General features: G+C 49.1%; 4 protein-coding genes across 5 annotated transcripts; 3 read left to right on the plus strand and 1 right to left on the minus strand.

Annotated features, from left to right (window-relative positions):
- Positions 1–515: 515 nt before the first annotated feature.
- On the plus strand, positions 516–3,363 carry FOXG_12397 (uncharacterized protein). 2 transcript variants are annotated; one of them, XM_018392164.1, is made up of 7 exons: positions 516–725; positions 771–953; positions 1,007–1,872; positions 1,921–2,305; positions 2,362–2,828; positions 2,889–2,963; positions 3,019–3,363. In XM_018392164.1, exons 1-7 carry the CDS (start codon positions 661–663, stop codon positions 3,123–3,125), a joined length of 2,148 nt encoding a protein of 715 aa, XP_018250969.1. In that variant the 5' UTR covers positions 516–660; the 3' UTR covers positions 3,126–3,363. The 2 variants fall into 2 exon arrangements, with proteins under 2 accessions (XP_018250969.1, XP_018250970.1); XM_018392165.1 differs by having other exon boundaries at positions 2,362–2,963.
- A 313-nt stretch (positions 3,364–3,676) lies between these two features.
- FOXG_12398 (uncharacterized protein) lies at positions 3,677–5,522 on the plus strand (the record flags this gene model as incomplete). The annotated part of the gene is made up of 4 exons (XM_018392166.1): positions 3,677–4,055; positions 4,102–4,399; positions 4,447–4,696; positions 4,746–5,522. The coding sequence occupies exons 1-4, from the start codon at positions 3,818–3,820 to the stop codon at positions 5,520–5,522; spliced, it is 1,563 nt and encodes a 520-aa protein (XP_018250971.1). The 5' UTR covers positions 3,677–3,817.
- Positions 5,523–5,827: 305 nt separating this feature from the next.
- FOXG_12399 (uncharacterized protein) lies at positions 5,828–7,779 on the plus strand. Its single transcript, XM_018392167.1, has 4 exons — positions 5,828–6,680; positions 6,740–7,095; positions 7,149–7,427; positions 7,483–7,779. The coding sequence occupies exons 1-4, from the start codon at positions 5,867–5,869 to the stop codon at positions 7,561–7,563; spliced, it is 1,530 nt and encodes a 509-aa protein (XP_018250972.1). The 5' UTR covers positions 5,828–5,866; the 3' UTR covers positions 7,564–7,779.
- On the minus strand, positions 7,771–9,573 carry FOXG_12400 (uncharacterized protein). Its single transcript, XM_018392168.1, has 4 exons — positions 9,300–9,573; positions 9,120–9,253; positions 8,918–9,066; positions 7,771–8,868 (listed from the first exon to the last, which is right to left on the minus strand). Exons 1-4 carry the CDS (start codon positions 9,463–9,465, stop codon positions 7,860–7,862), a joined length of 1,458 nt encoding a protein of 485 aa, XP_018250973.1. The 5' UTR covers positions 9,466–9,573; the 3' UTR covers positions 7,771–7,859.

Raw genomic sequence — 9,573 nt, forward strand, 5'->3', positions numbered from 1 at the left:
TGGCCACCGAGGCTGGAGACGTCATTGCTGTGCCGCGGATAAGATATGGGGGAAACCGAATTCATGTACATTTGCCTTTCTGTTTTCTTCTCGGATTCTCCTTTTGACCTCGTTGAGCCTTGGTTGGGCTGGCCACCTGCTCAAGTGTTTGATGTTGTGTCGGAAGTTGACGAATCGGAGAAAAGAACAGAGGGGCATCTTGGAGGATGAGGGAAGGGGAATTGGGGGCAGGTTCTTTTGTGAAGATGTAGGAGGTATTTACGTCGGAATTTACGAGACTTTTGTTAAAAAAACAAGGGGAAGTTATGCCAAAATTTTAAAAACAGACTTTTACTTATTTTGGATGTATCAATCTATTCGCCTAAGAAAGTTCCCCGTGTCACCCATCAAATGGGCTGGGGATGCTCGGGGTAATAAAGCCCGACAAGTAGCATCGGTCCCGTTTACCCCGGACTTTGGGGGGTCTTTATACCAGAGTTTCCCACTGTTCGTCAGAAACCCCCCGCTGTTTAAATGAAGGACCCCGCTGTTCATAAGAAGCCTCCTGCTGTTGGTGAGAAGCCTCCGGCTGTTGGTAAGAAGCAAACCTATGCCAGGGAGACGGAATCAAATTGAGATCCCGCACGCTGCATTCCTTTTCCATGAGACTAGACAGCCATTATGACGACTTCAAAATTATTATGTTGGCTTCTGTTGCCGATCCTCACGTTGGCGGCTATAGACAGGTAACGTCATCTCTGGGGAATGCTTCAATCCCACTGACTTCAAAGAAAACGAATCGTGACAGAGAACAACATCATCCGCAAAGGGCTGATCACCAATGAAACGACGCCTTTTCAAGTTGGAAACGGTAACTTTGCATTCAATGTTGATACGACTGGAATGCAAACATACCTCCCTTTCAACACAATGTCACGCTGGGCATGGCATAATGACACTGAACCAGCTGGAGAGTAAGTTGAGCCCGCCTTGGACGGGAACTGCTTCGGAAACTGACCACTTGTAGGCCAGTAGACGCATACACCGGCGTGCCTAAAGAGACGCATGGTAGAAACGTTTCTTATGATCTACCCAACCCAAATCTTCCTGATGTTTCTCAATGGCTCATTGGAAACCCCAATCGTATCAATCTTGGACGTATTGGACTGCGATTCAAAGATGATACGCTGTCATCAAGTAGCATATCCAATACCCACCAGGAGCTAGACCTCTGGCATGGAGCCATCACATCAACTTTCACGATCGATGATGCTAAGGTCAAGGTTGTGACCCAAGGAGACTTTGAGTCAGATGCAGTTGTTTTCACCATTGACTCAGAATTGATCGAGTCGGGAAAGCTCGAGGTCGAGCTCGACTTTCCATACCCTCCAATCCATACAACAAAGTACAAGAACGAAGTCTTTGTTGGTGTCTATGACTTCCCTACGAATCATTCAACAAAGCTCTCAACGAACCTGAAACATAATACAGCGCACATCTATCACGACTTGGGTACCAAGTACTACGTGAACCTTCGTTGGCCCAAGGAGCATTCATTGGAATTGAAGCGCCTCGAGTTGCAGGGCTCTACCAAACCCACAGCTCATCGACATGTCCTTTCATCAAGGCATGGGAAGACCATTGCTTTCGTGGCGCACTTCTCTCCAGATAAGAGAGTACCTGACCTGCCATCTACTATTGATAGGCGTAATAGAGCTGGATGGCAAGACTACTGGAGACAAGGGGGTTTTGTGGATTTGACCGAGTCTACGAACCCCAACGCTACTGAGCTACAACGTCGAATCGTTACCTCCCAATACCATGTCAGAGTTAACAGTGCTGCCGATGGTGAGTCTCCACAAGAGAGCGGCCTGATGAACAACGGTTGGTATGGTAGGTAACGCTTGACATATTTCCATAGTAATTTGCTGACCAAGACAGGCAAGTTTCACATGGAGATGGTTGTATGGCACAGCGCCCACTGGATCTCATGGGGCCGAGATCGATACTTCCACAATATCTTCCCTGCGCTTTACGAGAAGCTTCTGCCTACATCACTCGCCAGGGCGAAGAAAATGGGATGGGAGGGAGCGCGCTGGCCAAAGATGACCGAAACCATTACCGGTCGAAGTTCACCTGGCGGAATCAACGCATATCTGATGTGGCAGCAGCCGCACCCAATGTACATGGCTATGCTTGCTTTCAAGAGTAAGCCCACGAAGAAGACGTTGAAGCGCTGGGATCCGATCTTGGAGGCAACTGCGGATTATATGGCATCCTATGCATGGTTCAACCAGTCGTCTGGCAGATATGATCTGGGTCCACCGTAAGTTAATCAGCAACCTGAGCAAAAGCATGAATGCCGTTCTGATAAAGTTGTAGTGCGATCGGTGTCACTGAAAACACTCCCCCAGAAAACACGCTCAATCTTGCCTACGAAGTCGCGTACTGGAGATACGGCCTCGACGTCGCCTGCGAGTGGAAGAAGAAACTCGGCTTCCCTGTACCTAAGCACTGGGCGACTGCTGCAAAGAGCCTGGCTAAGCCACCTCAGATCGGCGGACTGTACACAGTCTATGACGGTCTCAACTCGACCTGGTGGAACGATCCGGCACTCAACCGAGACCCGAGAAGTTTGATCATGCTACAAGGTATTTTACCCGACACACCGGCAGTGGACAAAGAGGTAGCCCGACGAACGGCGGATAAGGTCTGGGAAGTCTGGACTGACCAAAACATCCGAGGATGGGGGCGGCCTGTACTAGCGATCAACTCGGCTCGAATTGGGAACCCTGAGCGCGCAATATATCACTTGACAGCATATGATTATTGGAAGTTTGATGACGCAGGTAAGTAAGATCGGTCGTTTTACGAAACAGGCAGGATGAGACTGAGTTATCTCGCTGTAGGATTTGCCATTCGTGGTGGTGACGGAAACACACCACCTCCATTTATGCCTGGCAATGCTGGGTTCTTGTTAGCCGGTAAGCTTACATGGTTCTCGAGGAACGAATTGACACTCACTGACACTGTCCACAGTGGCCTACATGGCTGAAGGATGGGATGGGTCGAAACGCGATACGCCTGGGTTTCCTCAAGATGACGGATGGGTAGTAAAGCATGAGGGACTTCGCAAGGCGCTGTGAGATCCGGCGTAGTTCTGCTTAGATAATTTTCAGTCGAGAGCTCTGCTCTAACACCAGGAACAGGCATGCTTGTGCTTCTTCGAAACCCTCTCTACGGCGTACATCGCCTCTATGCTCTTGTCAAGTGAGGCTTCACTGGTTCGAGACAATAGGTGACACATGCCTGACTCAAATAAACTCGAATCTAAGTGATACATCAGAAATCACCATTTAAAATCGTTACAAGTTTCATCGAAAGGTTTTTGAGCATGACATCGGTACGTGAACGATCCGAAACGAAGGATTCATTGCGGGCGGCAATAAAAGAAAGCTTCTATTAACCCCGCTTCCTTCGTGGCATTTGCAGAGCAAGACTTTGTCGTAGGATCAGCCTAACAGCGTCACAGCCCTATTAAAAGACGCTTATTTAGTCCAAAAGGCCTGTAAATCATTCCCTTCTTCTTTTCCGGCACATTTCTACCCGCGAAAGAAGGGCGTAAGCTGAGTCAGATGCATCGCAACGATAAGGCCTAGTTTATCTTTTCTAAGTCCGTGGTTGGTTTGAGGCTCGGACTCCGGGAGCGAGCTCGAGCTATAAACTCTGCTCTCTTTTGAGTACTTGTATGTAATGTGCAGACAACTCTTCGAACCTCTCGTTTCCGGAGTACAGTGAATACATGTAGTTCGGCACAAGCATTGGTACTTGATTGACCATGTTTCGCGTCTCTGATATTGGTTCATCGATCGACAGGACGAAGCTGTTCCAATACTTGGTCATCTTCTTCGTTTCTTTCAAGGCAATCACATACATACAACGACTCTTCTTCCATACGCTATCCAAATTCCCGGGCCCAAGGATTTGCGCGGCGTCGCGATTGTATGAATTCTACTGGGATTCGTATCAACATGGCCGCTTCTGGGCAAAGCTACCAGATCTTCATAGACGCTATGGTGTGGCATTATTTCCATCCCCAGACATTCTCTGACAAGCATCCAGGACCCGTTGTTCGTATTGGACCAAATGAAGTCCATATCGAAGACTCTGAGTACTTCGATACAATCTTTGGATTTCGCCCTTTGAACAAAGAGGCCATGATGGCTAAAGAGTTTGGGATCAACCACGCCCTATTTGGTGTTGAAGACTACAAGACTTACGTCAAGAAACGTGCTGCATTTGGAAATGCGTTTTCTCGAACAAGGCTTTCCAAGATACAGGGCCAAATCAACGAAGAGATTCAAAAAGGATGCACTTGGGTTGAGGAAAACAGTAAGAATGGAGGCCCTGTTGACCTGGCGTATGTATACCCCAATCGACACAAAAGAGTCGCTAACCTCGTACAAGCTTCTTGTTTCGGGCTGTTCCGGCAGAAATCATAACCAAGTATCTTTTCGGACAAGAATATGGGTTTCTGCAACATGTGCAGACCACCAAGAACCTTTACGATAAGAGGATGGACCGATTGTTTGGGTTCTCACATCTGGGTCGATTCATACCCAAAGAAATACCTCTTTTTTTGTCTCTCTTTCGTCAGTTGATCTTAAGAGCTCTGGGATATAACGACCCAGGTTCTGCATTTCTTGATTACTTCTTGGTACGTAACGTGACACGTCGCAAGAATACTCAATCTGACGCGATAATAGCTCGCTAAGAAGTTGGTGCAAAAAGTGGTGGCTCAGCATAACCACTCGAATCGCAATGCTGAAGGTATCACCCAACATACTGTGTTTGATGACTTTCTGGACAGCTCGCTACCTCAAGAAGAAAAGGAAAAGGGCCCTCTTACTCAGCAAGCAGTGGCTATCTGGAGTGGAGGATGGGACACGGTTGGCTTCGTGTTGACCATGGCGGCCTACCAATTACTCCAGAATCCACAAGTTGAGCAGCGCCTTTACCAGGAACTCAAAGAGGCCTGGAAGGACCCTACTGAACCACCTGAGATCACAACTTTGGAGAACCTACCATACCTTACTGCTGTAGTCAAGGAAACGTTTCGTCTCTCGCCCGGTGCGCTTTGCCGGCTGAGTCGCGTCAACCCTGGTGGCTTTGAACAATATGGCGATTGGGAAATACCTCCGGGCACAATTATCAGCATGTCCATTCCGGATGTTCTTTCGGACGAGGCAATCTGGGGGTCTGATGCTGCTGTTTTCAAACCTGAAAGATGGCTCAGTGGAGGAGCGGACCTCGACAGATACCTAGTGACTTTCAGCAAAGGAACCCGAGTTTGTCCAGGAATTGAGTTGGCATGGATCGAGACTCGGCTTGTTATCGCGAGCCTTTTCCGAAGGTACGAGATGAGCATCGCAGCAGAGGCCGGTATATCTGATGATGATATCATGCCGTATTACGAAGGGTTTACGCCTGCAGTCAAGAATTGGATATCGCGACTGCCGGTCAAAGTGAAGCCTAGAGATTAGATTGTCTGTCCTGATATCGCCCACAGTGGAGGTTGTCCCAATAATGCCCAGAGGCTCCGTGTGGCTGTTCTGCGACATGATAGCTCTTATCAAGTATCCCAATCCTTCAAATGCAATGTGTCTACCCTTTGCCGATCCATTTCTCGTTTGTTTTCGTATCGTCAGCACTAAATCAGGCCCATTCCTTGTTGAACGCTGGTGCAGTGACACGGATGATGCGCTAAAGATTAACCTTGTCTGATAATCTTGTCCTTTAGCCCAAAATGAACCCAGTACCCCGCTACAGGTCTCATTCTCGGCCATTCAAAGACGTCACGGTGCCGCATACCCGTCTTTCAGGGCTGATGGCGGCCTCCACTAATAAGCACTTGACGCTGCAGCGAAAACCAACTTCATTCCGCTCAAAATTTAGATTGTCAACTTCAATATTTTACTTCATTTTCATCATGTCAAACAGCGGACGCGGTCGAGGTGGATTATTCCAGCGAGGTGGTCGAGGCGGTCGAGGCGGGGGCTTGATAGGGTCAGCTGTCCGTGGTGTAGCAGGCGGCATTGGGCTCGTATCGGAGAGCGTTAGCTCTTACAAAGAGAAGAGAACTGCTGAGAAAAACGCCTCATCGTCAGAGTCAAGCCAGCAGCCTCAATCAAGCGGCATTGCTGCCAGCAACGAGCCGCCACCGAACTATGAGCCTCAGCCAAGCCAGCATGAGGACTCGACTGAAAGACAATGGGAGCTCGACGAAACACAATCCGAGCTACTCTCAAGTCCCCAAAACGGTGCCGACTCCGCTCAACAGACTCAAGATGACAAGGATCTTGTAGCCAGTTTCTTGAGAGTTCATGGCTCTTCAGCTGGCCGAAGAAATGCTCAATTGGAGTTACCTGTCATTCTTGCGCAGCGAAGACCAAAAGATCGAACTCGCGGCTTTGTTCGTGGATATGCCCCAATGCTTGAGACTGTCGGCATTGACCAGGCGGCTTGGCTGGACTTTCTAGATAAATTTGATCAGTCTACCCGAGCGTCGCCGTGGGATCGAGGTCATCAACTTTGCAGAGTTGGGTGGTTTCTTTGTGCCAATTGCACCAAAGCATTGCCATCAGCGCAGCCCGTGTACAAAACAATTGAGGTTGCGAAGGATGTCCAAAGGCAGACAAAAGGTAACATTCTTTGGCAAAGCATCGCGCCGTCTGAAGCAGAAGCTTACGAACCCGTACAGGTCAAACAAGTTCATTTTCCCAGATGAATGAGCAATACTTCTATCCAAACGGCTTGTGCTGTCTGATCATGACCTGGCGACCCGATTCCGGAAGGTCTCACGAGGTTGTTGACCTGACATCAACAGTCGCTTCTTCGATTGGTTCTTATGACTCTGGATTTACTAATAAGTTTAAAACCTCCAGCGGAAAGGCCTACGGTGATTTTGCTCTCCCCGAGGCTGCCCCTCTTATCTTTCCAACCCTCGATGTCCTTGCTGAGGCCGATAGCGAGGAATCGAGAGGTTTGAAGCAAAGTCTGGGTGAGAAGAGAACATACATCCAGGAGTATTATGATAAGAGGGCCCAGGCTCAGTTTGTAAGTCATTCATGTTGACAGCTGATGAGAGTATGGACTAAACTCGGCAACAGGCGCTCAATAGACCGGATAACCTCTTGGCCAACCAGCAAGAAGCTCCAAAGTTCACTTCACGATATGCTGATCCGAGCCATCCTTCCAACAATGGCTCCTTGATCTCCCTACTCACTGGTGGATATGTCGACCCAACGAAGCTTCGCCGGGGCTTTAGGGGCCAAGCATCAGAAGGCCAGAACCAAGGACAACCCAGTGGTGCACGAAGTGACAGGCAGCCCGGTTTGCCGCTGCCTTACAAGCCGGTCAAGGCGGCAAGGAAATTTCTTTTCAACAAGGTAACGATATATAGTGCTCCTCAAAGATTCCAAAAGGGGTAGCTAACTTGCATAGGATATTTTGTATCTAATGGTCGTCAATATGCCGACTGAAGATGAGCTCCGGGAGGCCAAGGTTGTGTTGGACCGCAGATAAGGGATTCGCACATTCCAGAGCGACAGTTTCCTTTAATTAACAGATCAAGTCCATAGGATCCTAGAGATTGCTGGTAAGTTGGCTGGACTGAACGACTCGCGGTGTCCGGGCTATCTTCACAGTTCGATCGATGGTGCAGTCAAACACCCTTGAGCTTTTACACCAGATACAAATCGAGCTGTCACAAATGATAAGAGTTCTAAGACGAAGCGAAGAAAGTTCAATTAACATATTATTAAAAAGTTCACCTCCTAATTGTGACCGCTTCACGATCCCTCCCTCATATTATGCCCGATTTAGGGCTTAACAGCCTGCAAGTGCGACTGCGCCAAGTTCGTGAAGAAACTGGCTCCGAGAACCTTGCTTGGAGTGGCAGGGTCAGTCGCATTGCAAAGCTTGGCAAAGTTGCCGTTCTTCCTGAGTCTGTCCTTGGTAAACTTGGAGTACTTGGACAGAGAGCATGACTTTCCAGGTCCATCCTGACAAGAAGGTACTGGGTAAACGACATCGTTAACCAGGATTCGAACGAACTTCTTCGAGCCGTAAGCCTTGTTGGAACCGCAGCTGAGACGCTCAAAGGCGATGGTACCTCTCATGGGAGAGATGTTGGAGCTGCGCCAAATACGGTCCTTGGGAATACGATCCAGGGGAAGAGGAGCTTGCTTGTCAAAGACGCCAGTAGCAACAGCCAGCTCGTTCAACTGACCGTCATTCAAGAAGCTCATAAGGACCTTGGGGAGCTTGAAAGGCTTTCCATCAAAGTCCTTACCTGTGGTATCAGGACCAGCAACGAAACGCTCAATGAGAGATTCAAGGAAAGGCACCATCATCTTTGAAGCAACCTTAGTCGCGGGTCCAACACCGTAGTAGTATCTGAGATCTTGCTGATACTCATATGCTTCCAGCTCCTTCTGGGTGAAGGTGTCGCAGAATGGCGAAAGCTTGCCTGTGATTTGCGACTCAAACCCACAGATGTAGGGGAAATCATTCCATGTGGAATCGTCGAGTTGAAGGTCGCCCTTGATGTACTTGGACAAGCGCTTCTTGAAGCCTGGAAGCCATAGCTGACGCCATTCGTCCTGCTGCTTGCTGCTGTCATCGACGAACGTAGGGCACATATCAGACGGAGCAAGGGTGTCGCCAAGGTGAGATGGGACGCCTTTGCCGGTCACGGAAACGACTGTTCCCAGGGAAGAATTGGTTCCCAGAAACCCGTGAAGGAAGAGCTGTGCGGTCTGGAGAACTCGTGTGTAGTTGTTGGCCCACACGATAAAGTCCTCGCCCTCCTGGTACAGATCAGGGTATCTGTTTGCGTCAGTTAAGATCTTAAAAGCTGACAATATCAAGCTCTTACCTGGTTCTGATGGTGTAACCCATATCAAACAGCTCCTTGTATCCAGTCTTGCTCAGCTGAGCGATCTGGATCTCAGGGTTGGTGAGAGGGCTCTCCCAAGTGTGAATGAAAGACAGAGGTCCCGTTGCAGTGTACTTGGACTCCCGGAACTAGATTGTTGGTCAGCCTCTTTCCGTGATCAAAGTTCTTGATCATTTCTTACACGGCGAGCCATTTCGAGCCATCCATTGTGAGCTCCCTGGTCAGGATAGCGGGATCCGTGACGCGACACATAGGCAGCTTGGTCGACCTGGCATCCTTCTGGGACCGCTGAGGATATTCCGGTCAAGTCCTCGCCTGTATCTGTTAGATAAAGACTGAACTCCGGCACGATGCCACCTACCAATGTGCCATGGGCCGTTGGCTCCAACATGGGCCAGAGGGTTCTTTGCTGACGCGCCATCGGGCAATAGAACGCCTTGAACGGGATCAAGCGAAGTGCCGGCTCCTGCGCTGCGGGCGGAGCATGATGAGCCTAGCAAGGCGACAGCAACAATTGGGGCTCTCATTTTGCCTCTGTTAATGGATCAAGGTCTTCGGGAATGAGTGCACTGATAGACAGACAAAGAGTCAAGTTCAACGTTCATCAATGAGGAGAAATATATACAAAGACGCCA

The sequence above is a fragment of the Fusarium oxysporum genome, chromosome 13, assembly GCF_000149955.1.
Source record: "Fusarium oxysporum f. sp. lycopersici 4287 chromosome 13, whole genome shotgun sequence".
Classification (NCBI taxonomy): domain Eukaryota; kingdom Fungi; phylum Ascomycota; class Sordariomycetes; order Hypocreales; family Nectriaceae; genus Fusarium; species Fusarium oxysporum.

Coding starts and splice junctions, on each gene's coding strand:
- FOXG_12397 (XM_018392164.1), top strand. CDS start 661: ATGACGACTTCAAAATTATTATGTTGGCTTCTGTTGCCGATCCTCACG. Junction 2,306..2,361: donor AGATATGATCTGGGTCCACC/GTAAGTTAATCA, acceptor ATAAAGTTGTAG/TGCGATCGGTGTCACTGAAA. Junction 2,829..2,888: donor TTGGAAGTTTGATGACGCAG/GTAAGTAAGATC, acceptor ATCTCGCTGTAG/GATTTGCCATTCGTGGTGGT.
- FOXG_12400 (XM_018392168.1), bottom strand. CDS start 9,465: ATGAGAGCCCCAATTGTTGCTGTCGCCTTGCTAGGCTCATCATGCTCC. Junction 9,254..9,299: donor CAACGGCCCATGGCACATTG/GTAGGTGGCATC, acceptor TAACAGATACAG/GCGAGGACTTGACCGGAATA. Junction 9,067..9,119: donor GGCTCGAAATGGCTCGCCGT/GTAAGAAATGAT, acceptor CCAACAATCTAG/TTCCGGGAGTCCAAGTACAC.
- FOXG_12399 (XM_018392167.1), top strand. CDS start 5,867: ATGGCGGCCTCCACTAATAAGCACTTGACGCTGCAGCGAAAACCAACT. Junction 7,096..7,148: donor AGAGGGCCCAGGCTCAGTTT/GTAAGTCATTCA, acceptor ACTCGGCAACAG/GCGCTCAATAGACCGGATAA. Junction 7,428..7,482: donor GGAAATTTCTTTTCAACAAG/GTAACGATATAT, acceptor TAACTTGCATAG/GATATTTTGTATCTAATGGT.